This window comes from Apus apus, chromosome 2 (assembly GCF_020740795.1).
Source record: "Apus apus isolate bApuApu2 chromosome 2, bApuApu2.pri.cur, whole genome shotgun sequence".
NCBI lineage: Eukaryota > Metazoa > Chordata > Aves > Apodiformes > Apodidae > Apus > Apus apus.
In genome coordinates, this window is record NC_067283.1 from 143,491,220 (window position 1) to 143,505,715 (window position 14,496).

The window sequence follows — 14,496 nt, forward strand, 5'->3', positions numbered from 1 at the left end:
TATCAGTGCCTTACATTCACAAATAAACCTCCTAATAATGTTTGAATCTCATCCATCCAGCTTAGTTGTACTCAACCAGTTTAGCATTTGCCATAATAATTTACAATGGATGATCTTGCCTACACTTCCATAATCCCACTGAGCCACTTTGGACAGTCCAGGCCTTAAACACACAACAGTCCGTAGTCAAAATATTTTGATGGGCGCTATGTGCTCATTCAGTTTCCTCCAGGGTGTCCTACCTCATGGCTGTCTCTCCCATATTCTGGCTTGGGAACTACTGCCAGAAACAGCCACCTCTGGGGACTGCTACTTCTTCCTAATAGCAACCATGTCCTTTCTTTGATAGTGAGTGGTCATCCTCCTGCAGATCAGGAAGGGAGAGGTCTGAAAGGAGTGATTTGGTGCTTGAAGAACAGAAATCTTCCCACTTGAAATGTTCAAAACCATTTAGGACAAAGAGCTGAAATGCTTTGTAAGGGGTAACTCTGCCCTGCTGTTAGAGTTGCTCGGCTCATCATTTCCTTGTTTCTCTAATTCTCCCATCTTTTATGTACTAATCAGCTCTTCATAGCTGTGGCATACAGACAGCACTTCCATGCCTGGATGTAGAGATATTCCTTTGTGTTTCCTAGGGTAAAATAAACTGAGAAATAGCTGGTTGTTCAAGTGAGACAACTGATGTGTCTGTCTGTTTCCACTGTAGTTGCCTTGCCAATGGCATCGGATCTGGAGTTGTACGATGTGACCCAGAGCAGCATGAGAGCCAAGTGGAATGGAGTAGCGGGTGCCACAGGTTACATGATCCTGTATGCTCCCCTCACAGAAGGACTGGCAGCAGATGAGAAGGAGGTGATGTATTGTGCTTTCATTTAAATAGCAATTATTAAAAAAATAAATATTTTAAAGAGTAAGCTAGTACACAGCCTTGAACTCCAACTTGCTCAGCTTTTTTTTTTCATGACTGCTTTAAGTATTGTATATATTACAGCCTATGAATAAAGAGCAAGTACCAGTAGATTATTTTTATATGTCATTGCCATAAAAATGCAACAATTTCAGCTCAATTAGTGACCCTTTTGAAAAAATATATCAGGTGATACTGTGTCATCATACAAAACTAACACTCAAAGGAAGAAAAACTAAAGTAAAAGTAAGACATTTTCTAAGTGTATTATCAGAAGAATATGAAGTTATCCTTTGTTCTCATCAGGACCTTTAAAAGGATATAAAATTTGCAGATGATTGGTTTTCTTTTAGTTGTTAGATAACATCTTTTAGATGTTACTGGTTTTCTTTTAGGTCTGTTCAACTTTTAATTTAAGTTATTTTAAATTTAAAAATAATACCCTCCATCAAAACTAATTTTTAGGAGGTATTTTTAGAAGGAAAAGAAGGTGGAACAAGGTAAAGTCCAGTCTTCTGTCACTAAAATAATAAAAACAGTAGACTTTTCTAAAGCTGCTAGCATAGTTCCAACGGAATCTCTGGTCTAGAATGTAAAAGTTTTTATACTGAAGTTTCTATGTGTATAATTAAGATTGTGTACAAGCAAGAACACTCGAAAGCATGCAGGGGCATGTGAACTAGTGAAGAGTGTAGGAAGCTACTGAAAGCTCGCATGGACTTGTGCTCTCTGCTAAAAGAGTGGCTGTGATCATGTAATTCTCTTAAAACTCGGGCCTCTCTGAAAACTAGCTGGTGCAGGAGGACTGGGATTTACCCTAGAGAAAGACTTTTTTTCAGTAGATGAGTCAGTCCATCCTAATGTGATGTTTAGTGAAGGGGTGGAGGAAGAAAATGAGACATTCCTTAAATTGCAAGAAAATCTGAATTTCATTTTGCATGGAAATTCATTCTTTCTCATTTGAAATTTCAGTCCTATGACTGAAAATGAAACAAAGTGTAGCTGGTAATGAAAATATCTTAGTAGCTGCATGTTCTAGAGAGAGCTATTTTGTCATTGCTAATGGGACTAGTTACTTTTAAAGTCCTCTTACCTGTATGTTGTTTTTTGGCTTTTTGACAATTTTGGTTTTTATTACTGTGCAAAATCCAAAATCTCGTGCCAAGCACCACAGACACAGTATCAGACAAATACTCAGCAGAGAATTTGTTCACATCTCTAATTCCAGGTGTGTAAATAGTATTCTTCCCTGTATGTGCTAATTCAGAAATAATGTGTCTTTTTTATTCATGGTGTTTTTAGATAAAAATTGGGGAGGCTTCAACAGATCTTGAACTGGATGGACTATTGCCAAATACAGAATACACGGTCACAGTTTATGCCATGTTTGGAGAAGAAGCTAGTGATCCCCTTACAGGACAAGAAACTACATGTAGGTAGAACAAATATATATTCACTTAATTGGTAATAAAACTTCAGAATAGCCTTTGCAGCTATTAGAGCAGACATCTGATTTTAAAATCTGATTTGAGTAGTCCATAGAATAGAATCATAGAATCATTAAGGTTGGAAGGGACCTTAAAGATCATCAAGTTCCAGCCCCCCTGCCATAAGCAGGGAATCCCACCAGTAGATCAGGTTGCACAAAACCTCTTCCCACCTGGCCTTAAAAACCTTCAGGGATGGGGCATCAATAACCTCCCTGGACAACCCATCCCAGTTCCTCACCATCCTTAGAGTGAAGAATTTCTTCCTAATATCTAACCTAAATCTCCCCTCTCCCAGTTGAAAACCATTATCCACTATCTTCTCTGATGAAAAGCCCCTCCCCAGCTTTCCTGTAGGCCCCTGTCAAGTACTGGAAGGTGCTCTAAGGTCTCCCTGGAGCCTTCTCTTCTCTAGGCTGAACAGTCCCAACTCTCTCAGCCTGTCTTCATAGCAGAGGTGCTCCAGCCCTTTGATCATCTTGTTGGTCCTTCTCTGGACCCTCTCCAGCAGGTCTGTATCTTTCTTGTGCTGAGGGCACCAGAACTGTACACAGTATTCCAGGTGGGGTCTCACCAGAGCAGAGCAGAGGGGCAGAATCACCTCCCTGGCCCTGCTGGCCACACTTCTTTTGATGCAGCCCAGGACACAATTGGCTCTCTGGGCTCCAGCACACACTGGTGACTCATGTTAAGCTTCTCATCTTCTACCACCCCCAAGTCCTTCTTCTCAGGACTCTTCTCCAGCTATTCTTCCCCCAGCCTGTATTTGTGCCTGGGGTTGCCATAGGACGAGGTATTTACTGTACTTAAGTTTCTCAGTGTTAATACTTTATAGAGGCTGAGGATGTGAGTTTCTGCAGAACAGCTTGGTTTTGGGACAGAATTTTGAACTTTTACCTTGTTAGTAGTGGTGCTATGGATATCCCTGTTGATCTTGGTTAAAGACAATTTTCTGAACTTGAAGTTGAATGAAGGTCACCATATAGAGTTAATCTGAGACTGCCGTGTTTAGCCTCTTGTAGCCAGAGAACCAAGTGTGTGGAGGAGCCTGCTCAGATGGACAAGTTCATTTCTGTGGCTCAGTAGTAGCACAGACAGAAAAGAGGCAAACAGAAGTTTTCTCTCCAAGCCCTGCTGCCTAACATCTGGTAAACGAAGGGTTGGAAAGTGCCTGTGCAGTCATGATAGATGGTGTGTTTTTAATAAGCAGCAAGAGTTTTGCCAGCTAAATTCTGTCTTCTGTACAGTCAACTGTACAGAGCACTGTATGTCAGCTCTCTAAATAGTCTCAGCATTTGGACGACAAAGGAATTGAAAAGAAGTGATTGTGCTGCTGCAATATTTCTGGGACAGCATTCAGTGACGTTTGTGCTGCTCCCAAGAATGGAGCAATGATTGCTTCCTCTTGTTTTGTGCTCCTGGCATGAGTAAGTCAGTGTGAAAGTGACTTACATTTAATAAGTAAGAGGATTTCAGACATGAGAATGCAAAGAAAAAGACGGGCCAGAGCAATTGCCTGTAAGGTCAGTAAGGGTGGAAGAAGCTCTAGGAATGCTGTTGGAACTGGGTCATACCTCAGACGACAGTTGTAGACAGACAAAGAGCAATAGCCAACTGCTGCAACCTGGGCACGCTTGTGGACTTTAATGTAGAAGATTCTTCACTCTTGGAGAATCAAACCTTTGGCTCTTTGTCCCTTTGTCCCTTTCTCTCTTTATGCCACCCCCTTGCCCCCTTCTCATGCTTTTGGACAACATCTGCCCAATATCTGGTTTTCATTTATTCTGAACAGTAGTTTATGTGGGTTATGACTGTGCCAGCCTGATTTCTCTTCATGTTATATGGTCTTGGGGGCTGCACAGCTCTAAATCTGGCTAACACATTGCGTGGAAGATCACATGCAAGTTCTGGATACATTGGTACAAGCTGAGAGGATTCATGACCGCAGTGTTTGATCACAGAAGCTAGTAACATATGTTAGCTGATCATCACTGCTGTTACCAAACTAGAATAATAAAAAAAAATAGTCTAGCTACTCTGCAACCTTCATTTATTTTTTTAGGATGACTCAATGCAGCCAGCTCTGATTGGTCTTTAGCACTGCAATATGAAAGATTAATTCTAACCTTCCACGTACAACTATTCAAATAAGCCCTCTTCTAATGGGCTTTGATTGATCAGGCAGTGGGGCAGTGTGGGGTGAAAGAAAGCTCTTGGTGAACACACCTGCCCCACATGGTCAGTGTTCCATGGTAATGTTTTCCCTGTCTGGATTCAGATTTAAGCTATATTTTTTTTTCTTCCACTGTGATTATTTCTGGCTTCCAATTAATGAAGAGGCCACCTAGTATTTTCTTCCTGGAGCATACATCAGTCTGGAGAGTGATCTGCCTAATTTTCAGTAGTATTATATGTAGTATCTGATGAATACTGTATTTAGTAAAAAATATCATTCTACATGCTGCATCATCTCAGTTAATGTAGCGAAACACTTCTCCATGCCAGACAGGATCAGCATGCTCATTCTGCAGTGGGATTTCTTTCTGGAGCCAGTATTTATCCAAGACTCACCGTACATGTCACATAACCCTGGCAGCAAGACTGCCTGTCTGGTTGAGAGCAATGTTGTCAGGAGGCTGGTTCCAAAAGGAAAGAGCTGAGACTGAAGCATTTAGTGGTATCGTCTGGATGGTGAAATAAAGTGCATTCCATGACTGACAGAAAGTAGAAAGGAAAGCCAGCACGTGATACTCCCTTAACTAGACTCTGAGGAATACATTGAATGCCAGAAAGTGTGGCAAACACATCTAGTACATTTCCAATGTGTTCCTGTCTCCTCTTTCCTCATAGCCATGTTGACTTTACTGTTCCTAAACTGCTTAAGTGTTTGCTTGCAGATTCTGGGTCAATATATAACCTGCTTGAAGTTCCCACATAATACATTGGGGTTTTTTTAATATATATTTTGCTTTTTCCCATGTGCTCTTGTGTGAGGGAAACTGCTTTACAAGTGCTGATATTTATCATGTCCACATGGGTTGGTGAGGAGCGTGTGTGTGAAGGCAAAATGGATAGAGATAGGCTTCACAATTCAGAGAAAATTAGCAGATGTTGGGCTAATGTTGGATGTTGGAACCTACTGCTGAGAGTAACAGAGAGCACAAATTGCTTTCTGTAGTGTGACAGACAAGTGGATAGAATCTGAGACTCTGTCTTGCATGACCTCATTTTCCTTCAGCTCATGACAGCCAAGGACTATATAGTATATAAATATGGCTTTAACTGGGGTTGCTGTTAGGAAACAGCTTTTTTGTGTAATAAAAGAGGAGAGGTTATGAAGACTTAAAAAAAACCCAACACAACCTTATCATATTTGGAGATCTAAGATAGTTATGCTTTTGGACAAACTTACCCTTATGTCAGGGACTTTTATGACTCAGAAAGATTTTTTCCAAAATATTACTATCATGAAATGTTTTTGCTGGGATACTCAGGGAAAACAAATGCATATAGGATAAAGATCTAGATGGATTAAGTTACTTTACAAATACAAACACAAATATATTGTATTGTGTAGGTTAGATCTTGCTATGGTATTTGCTGTGAGCAATAACATAATTTCTTTTTCAGTATTAGTTGAGATGCGCTTAGAAAGACTGAAAGTTCTGTTTCAGCAAAGAGCTAAGTTATTTTATAAGCCTCTGTGTGCTTGTGTAGCTCCATTGATGTCTTTTTATGTAAATACCAGTTATATGGTTTTTTTTAAAAATGGAAAACGTGCTGTTTATTTTCAAGACATGAAAGATTTCACAGCTGAAACCTGGAATCACTTTCATAGTTTTACCTCTTTCCTTTTCAAGTGCCTCTAAGCCCACCAGCAAACTTGAAATTTTCTGATGTTGGACACAATAGTGCTAAACTCACCTGGGATCCTGCTTCCAAAAATGTGAATGGCTATCGCATCATGTACGTTAAAACAGATGGGACAGAAACCAATGAGGTAAATTACTTGCATCTCTTCCCTTAACCGATCTCTGACCTCCCCAAACTTCTATAATTATTGTGGGGAACTTTTATAAACAAAGGCTACTTTGCAAGCTAACGAATTCTGAAACTTAGCACAAATAAGAGTGTGCTTAGTATCAAATAAACATTTGGACTGGATCATAATTGTGGGGAACAGTACCCTGAACTTCTTATGTACCAGGAGAATCATTGCTGATGCACATAAACTGAAGGAAACTACTCAATTGAACAGTGGTTTGTAGGTGTAGAATCCTGACTAAATGTATGGTTTGGAAATATTTTATCTTAATTCAGTCCAGATAACAAGTTTTTCAATGTATCCTACATCATGGACTCAAGCTCATTCAAAATTACTGTCTGAAGGCTTCGCGCATTTTCTTAACATTTACCGCTTTAATTAAATTTTGAAAACTCACTTCCTAGCAACAGGATTTGGCCTGAACAGAATGATAATATGCTAACAAGATGTTCTAACTTAGGCTTTTGCATGTAATAATTTACTTATGTAATATTTAGTTTTGCATAATTCTGTATTCAGTGATTGTTCATGATTCAATAGCCCCAGAAGTTCTTTGCTCTTCTCTGTTGCTGAATCCACAGTGCTGATATGTTAGCTAGTGAGTTAGGCTTACTAAGGCTGAATACTCTTTTTCCCTTTTTTGCCATAAACAAAATTTCCCTTTTCTCTAGTTTGTCTATTTTAATTGGTTTTGTCAGTTTTCATGGCACTGATTTTATATTTGTTCATAGTTTCACAAAATTTCTCTAATAATTACAGGATTTCTTTCTGTATCATTATTACCCATCAGAATTTCAGACAGTGATAATGTGAAGTGTATGATCAATATCTATTGCTAATTATGCTTTCTCTAGGTGGAAGTTGGTCATGTTTCAACCCATACTTTAAAAGGTCTGACATCCCTTACAGAGTATACTGTTGCTATTTTCTCCCTGTATGATGAAGGACAATCTGAGCCACTTACTGGCAGCTTTACCACAAGTAAGTATTGCTGAGTTTTTGAAGGCTTTCCAAGAAGACTTTTTATACACTTACACTGGAAAGTAAGATCAGTAACAGCAAGTGTCTCTGGCTGTGAATTCAGATGTATGGAATGCTTTATGTTATTTTCATTGAAGTTTTTTACTTCTTTGCCTTCTTATGGGGCCAATTGCATCCTTACTCATGGGAGCAATCTCTTGACATCATGAAAACTTTTGTGTGGATAAGGTTAATTTCTTAAGTCTTTCCACGATCACCCATTTTAAAGCATCTTTTATTGCAATTAGGTAGTAAAGCATTAATCTTCCCAGTTTTCTGAAGCATCCTTCACTTTTGTGTAATATTTTGCAGAAAGAGTTCCAGCTCCTCAGCATTTGGAAATTGATGAAGCATCAACAGATAGTTTTAGGGTCAGCTGGAAGCCCACATCCTCAGATATTGCTTTTTACAGATTGGCATGGATTCCTTTGGATGGAGGGGAATCTGAAGAGGTGAGTTGCCACGACTTTCCCAGGGTGTGAAATGGAAGAGCGAATTCCATTCTGAGGACACCTGTGCTGCAACTTTTACCAATTAAATAGAGCCAGTTCACTTACAGATAAATCTGCCCCACTGCAAAGCTCTTTAAATCAAAATCGACATGATATTCCAGTCTCTTTTTGAAGAGGAAGTGAGGAAAGATCTTCTGTGACTGATCAGTCTAATACCTAATGTGTCAACTGCCATATAACTGATGTTGCTGTTTTATGTTTTGGTGTTTATGTTTGGTGACATTCATGTTCTTCACTTTGATGTGAAGATGACAGTAGCTGAGCACTGATATCCTCACATAAGGCTCCACATTTGTTTAATGTGCTTCCTGCAGTAAAACTGCCTGTGAAACCTGTGTTGTGTAATGTTACTAAAGGAAAGTTTACACATAATTTATTACATTGTTCCTTTTTTCCCTCTTGATGTTTTTTTTCTCTAGGCCTTTGTGCAACTTCTCCATAGTGCCATTTTCATCAGCCTGAATTTTTAAATGTTTTTTTCATCCTTTTAACTTTTCCTGTTCTTTTTCCAAGTATTTTGCAACAGACACTTTATCTCCCTTTCCCAAATTTTCACCTTTCATAGTCTGTTTCACTTCCTCTTTCCCTTTCTATTTACTCATTCTTTTGGTTCCTTTTGTGCTCTTCAGTCTTTAACGACACTCAAACATCTTGCTGTCTTGGCATCAGCACTGTGAAGACAGGCCACATCTGCAAACTGTTTATCTGGGTACAGAACTCAGTGGGGAAGATGACATTTGCCACCTGGCCCAAGGTTTCAGGCATCATTTTGTCATCCATTAGGACTGAAAACAGTTGTTGCAGTTCAGGTTATATGGCATTTTTTCTGTAAATTTAGCTTTGCCTGATTCTTTCCTCCCTTTCACCTATCAAGAGGTAGTCATGGAAGAAAGAAAGAAATTGTGGTAGTGAGCAGTGAAAAGAAGGAGTTGGCAAATAAGTGAGTGGACACAGGTTATCCTCTAGCATTTTTTCTTGGAGTAGATGAACTGATTTGTATCTGTTTAAGTTCCAGTGTGTAGCTGTTAATTAATCCCTTTAAGCCATGTACATTTTTAAGTGAGATTTATGATATCTGTGTTCTTTGAGTGTAAGAAGAAATGATCAAGAAATATTTGAACTTCTCAGGTTCCACTTGTCCATAGTTCTTCACTAAGAACTGCCCTAATATTTTAGTATGTTGAAATATTAAAAATACACAAGCTGCTTTCTTGTTCTCCTTGCATGACCTCTCTAATGGGCTCTGGCCTAGGATAGCACAATGCCTCCAGGCTATTGCCTCTTTCAGCTGCTTTTCCCAGCTAAGTGATCAGTCATGCAGAGAAAGGACATGCACTCCCTCAGTCTTTCTCCCAAGACCCAACTTGCCAATTAGCCGAGTGGGGTTAGGGGGTGGTGGGGAGAATTACACACCTCTTGGCTTACTTCACCCACAGTGCTGATGAGTGAGGAGCATTTCGTGGGCTGTTAGTGCTAAAGTGCCAGAATAAATTTTAGTGACCTTTTATTTCTAGGTTACAGTAGAGAATGCATGCTGTTATACTTGAACATTTGTTGCTATTCTTGCTTCTGTTATTTGTCCTCTCCACTTGAAAGTTCAGCACTTTGTGTTCTTTTTTTGTGATCTTCTCTTTGGGATAAATTAATAGGGAGTGGAAGATGATGGAAATTATGCTTCAGAAAGTATACCAAAGTTATGTGAGAGATAGTAACTATGTATAGTTATTTAATGGTGATTTGATACATGACTAAAGGCTCTGAGGAACTGGAAAGGAAGGTATTTGTTTTACCTACTTAGCATATAGCTAGATTCAATCAAGCTTGTTTCTGAAATTTTCCAAAGAAAATCTGTGCCAGGAAGTGTGTGCAGCATGGGGTGCCTAATTCATTATTTGATAGTTGTAGAAGACATTTCTGCTTGTATTTTCTGTATCTGAGTTCAGATTGTTTCATGGGTCCCTTTACACTAGGACCAACTGAGGAGATCTCCTGTGGTAATTAAAATAATAAAGTGTCATTCACTGTTTCTGCTAACTGCTGTAGCAGGTTTTATGCAGCATTTCATGTTCGATTTCCACTATAAATCCTACTTTAATTCTGTGAATACAGTGGCCACCTTTAAAAACTTGCCAATGTTATCCTAGAGAAAAGTTGTGTTATTGTAGTATCTGCACAACCTAAAAACTGTTCTCAAAACCAGTCAGCCCATTTCACCAGAATTGCTGGTTAGGCTCTTTACATTCTGCTTTACAGCCCCTTTAGCTCCAACTCTTACCCATTTGTTTATCCCTTCTGATTATTAAATAAATAAACCACACAAAAATCTGAAGTGGAACTTCTAGTTAACATTGCACATGTGAATCTTCTGCTGCTGTCCTATATAGAAATAAGGAAAATTACTATTTAAAACATCACACCATACAGCAAACTTCTCATCCGCACATCTCCCTCAGTTCCCAAGTCTGCAGCAGATGTTCCTTCCAGTTGCACTCAGATGTGTGGAACCATAAATCAGATTATAATTCTAGGATAGAAACAGCATTTTGTAAGGCTGTGGAGATGCTGAATACATTTATCCTAATGGTGATGGAATGGTAGAATTATGAATGGAAATGAATCTACTCTGTTGTGTTACTTCCATTGATTAATGTTTTGAATTTTAGTGATTTTCAAAGGGAATGCACATGGTCATCTTTAGCAATTAATTAGTTGTGGGTGAAAGTATAAGACTACGCATTAGGATAACCAAGCCAGCCACAAAATAACTAATTATATGTAAGTATTCTTAACAGTGCTTTTTTCAGATGTTGTCTGTGATACTTTTAATTTCAATTTAGCTAATAAATTATTTGGGCATATGTGCACATTGATTTATTTTAAAGGATAATCCATTTTCCTTCTTTCATTTAAATCAGTTTATACAAATTAATCAAATGCAGAACTGATTTTCTTTAATATTGTTCTATTACTCAGGTTGTCATTAATGGAGACACAGAGAGTCATGTTATTGAGGGTTTGTTGCCCAACACGGAATATGAAGTTTCTTTGCTGGCAGTTTTTGATGATGATAGTGAAAGTGAAATTGTTGCTGTTCTTGGAGCTACATGTGAGACAACCTCTTGATTTTTAAAGATGTTGAAGTGATTTAAATGTAATGCATATGTCTTATGTTTAAAATATAGTCCATCTTTGGGTAGCTCTGATATTGAAGAATGTGGTGGTTTAGCACCAGGGCTTTACTGACTGTAATTTTTGCTTTTCTTGTTCAATGTTTTGTAGTAGATGGCAATTAATCAAAATGATGGTTTGGCTCCCTATCTGGGCTGTGACATTAATGATCTTTGGAACTGGGATGATAATCTTCCATCCTACATTTCAGTATTTAGTCTTTGACCAGGATTTCTTATGAGAAGATACATTAATTTTTTGGGGGAATAAATTTTTTAAAGTAAATAATCTGCAAGAATTTGATGTTTTTGGCATTTACAGTATACCCTTTTCTTTCTTATTTATGTAACTTATATTCACTAGAGATAAACTGACTGTTGGCTGAAACAGTGGTCCAAAAAACTTACCCAGGCATCCTGTGACATTAAGATGAAAGTAAAAAAGATAACTTGAAAGCAATCTACAATCTATTTTATACTTAGTAATAAAACATGCATTTCAGTTAGGTGGATAGTAACTTGGTTAAGTAAACAACTGTATTTAACTTATTTAACTTATTTAATTCTTAGTAATTTAATTGCAGGCTTAATCTTGAACCTTTTGTTATGACAAGAAGCCCTTACCCATCCAAATGATGCTGGTATTGCTCAGTGTTGCTGATTGTACTTTCTGCTTTTGACTTGGACAGGAGAGAAGCATCTTTCAATAGCCAGTAATTCAATCTGACAACCCTAACAAATGGTCAGAGTGGAAGGCATTATGCATAGCTCAGCCAGAAATGTGGGAAACTACATGCATTCTTATTTAATTGTACAGTTTATAACTATGTCTTATCTGTAGATCTGAGTGCTAATCCTGCAAATATATGTGCCTGAAGTAAATGAAATGAATAGTTGCCTTGTAGTCTCTGAAATGCCTGAAGCGTGTGGGATACCAGTAGGTGTGAGCACATAGTTTCTTTGCCATAGTTAGAAATACAGGATAAATAGTGTGACTTCCATGTCTTGTTGGTTTGTTAGTGAGCTGAGTATTGTTTTTCAGTTGGAAGGACTACCACAATACCTACCACGGTGACTACTACCAGTACCACAACTTCTAAGGCCACCACAGCAGGTAAATGAACAGTATAAAAGTGATTTAGACGCAGAGGGCTGAGGATCCCCATGGGCATGCTCAGATCTAGGGGCAGGCAGCTGTGATAGTACAGACAAGCTGATAACCCCAGCTCCTGATGGGCCATGCGGTCAGCACACTTACCATGGCAGATCTTGTGGTGGTGTAGACCTCAGTCAAGGGACATCACTGGTTAAAGCTGCCCACCATCATGCTCCTGCACTGCTCTTCTGCATGTGGGCAGCTTCCTGCACCTACCGTGTGTGGAGGAGGAGCTGACCTGTAACACAGTGCAGGGACTCTGAATGGTACCAGTGATATTATATAGGGATACAGAGTCTAATTTGGAAAATTAGCTCTCTCTTCTCTTTCCCTTTATAAATATGAGCCTCAGAATTGTGTTTAGTTTTGAGGGTTCTGTTTGGTTTAGCTGGAATTAGGATACTGACTTTTAAGGATCAACATTTGTGGATTATTTCTCTTCTGTCACATTCTAGCTGCAGTGGAGTTCTGATTATTCTAATGCTCTGTAAGCTGAGTAATATAAGCAAATCAAATGGGGTAATCTATGTTAATGGCTGTATAGGACAGGTATTGTTTTATTAAATGGTTGAAGTTTTAATGTTATTAATCCCAAACATGACTCAACTCTGTGGGTTTGCCCCACCATGGATTTACAGACCCACCGTGACTCCAGTAGAACCTGCAGCTACCTGATGATAACTAGCACAATTTTAAATCTAAAAATAGGGTTGAAAGAAATTAATTAAATTCTTTTGGGCTTTAGTTTTTCGAACAGGAATCAGAAACCTTGTTATAGATGATGAAACAACCTCAAGTCTGAGGGTGATGTGGGACATTTCAGACTACAATGTTCAGCAGTTCAGAGTGACCTATCTCACTGCGAAAGGTGACCGTGCTGAGGAAGCGGTAAGAATGGTCTGTATGGGTTTTGTGAATGGCTTCTTTAGCTTGAAAAGTTTGTTTAATAATTGCTAAGGCATAGACTCTCCTTATATGACACTCCTGCTGCCGTTCTAAAAGATCTATGGTTGCTATCACTGAGAGATTGAACTTCAAAGTTTTAATCATGTAGCACTTGCTGTCAACAGTTAAATGTAAGATGTTAAATGGTAACAGCAGTTAAATGTAAGATAAAGGCCTAGTTCTTTAAACACAGATGTTTAAAGAAGTCATGGGTGAAAGAGTAGCTATCTGTCCTCTTTTTTTTCCCCCTGTATTTTAAAAATTTGACTAAGTTTTTAGGGTTTGTTTGGGGTTTTTTATAATTTTTGTTTTAAGCCTATGCCTTTTTTTTTTTTTTTATCCTGAAATTGTGTTTTAACAACTCGTAAATGTTTGTACAGGACAATCAAATAATTCTTTTTTCCTTCAGCAATTTTGCACCTTCCCTAAGTCTTGTTTTATGCTAAAGCAATGAATTTACAGTTCAAATGCAAAGATTTCATACTGCTCATTAATCTGAATTTGTCATAACAAGGACAGCACTTTTTCATTTATTCCTAAGAGTATTTGTTATTTTTCTAATACCATGTGCTGGTGAAAATTAAAAGTGTCTTACACACAAAAAAGTTTCTGGTGATCAAGATTTTGGAAAATATTTGAATGAATGAGCAGTACTACGAGTATTCTTTTGTGCATGTAGCAAGTAAGAAAAAAAAGCCCTAACTGTTTTGAGATTTCACAATTTTTGAGATAATTTCAGAATTCTGAAAAGCCAAGTAGTGTTTTGTTTTTTTTTTCTATTTTTGTTTTTTTTTAACAATTGAGGAAATCTTAATATTGCAGTGCTTGCTTTTACTTTCACAAAAACTAGATTATAAAATTTTGAGCTAGATCTGTTTAGGTACATTTAAGAGATTAAATGGAATACATCAAAGTTATTTTCTTAGTAAATATCTCAGAATGCAGAAATATTCCCCATATTATTCTCCTTATATGTCTGTTATGTGACTCACTCTGTTCATGGAACAGTTATATCAAAACTATGGGATATTCTTTTTGATGCCTAGCAGCTGATATTTTTAGCCCTATATCAATAAAAAAATATGAAAATGAGTAAGTCAAATATCTTTTTTTCTAGAAAAATTAGTCAGACTTTTTTCACTTTGGTTCCATTCATCTTTTATGAGACCATGGTCGAAAATTACATTTTAGCCATCCTCTTACAACTATAAGCTGAAAATGAACTTTCAACGTAGTGGTTTCCTTTTGGACTGGAAA

General features: G+C 38.0%; 1 protein-coding gene across 2 annotated transcripts in view; it reads left to right on the forward strand.

The window, feature by feature from the left end:
- COL14A1 (collagen type XIV alpha 1 chain) overlaps positions 1-14,496 on the forward strand; it is a 123,158-nt gene that overhangs the window by 44,943 nt on the left and 63,719 nt on the right. For both annotated transcript variants that reach the window (XM_051610193.1, XM_051610194.1), the window contains exons 11-18: positions 707-852; positions 2,210-2,339; positions 6,255-6,394; positions 7,294-7,420; positions 7,772-7,911; positions 10,945-11,077; positions 12,181-12,252; positions 13,040-13,182. In XM_051610193.1, coding sequence (XP_051466153.1) covers positions 707-852; positions 2,210-2,339; positions 6,255-6,394; positions 7,294-7,420; positions 7,772-7,911; positions 10,945-11,077; positions 12,181-12,252; positions 13,040-13,182 — 1,031 coding nt within the window. The remainder of the gene's footprint in view (positions 1-706; positions 853-2,209; positions 2,340-6,254; positions 6,395-7,293; positions 7,421-7,771; positions 7,912-10,944; positions 11,078-12,180; positions 12,253-13,039; positions 13,183-14,496) is intronic.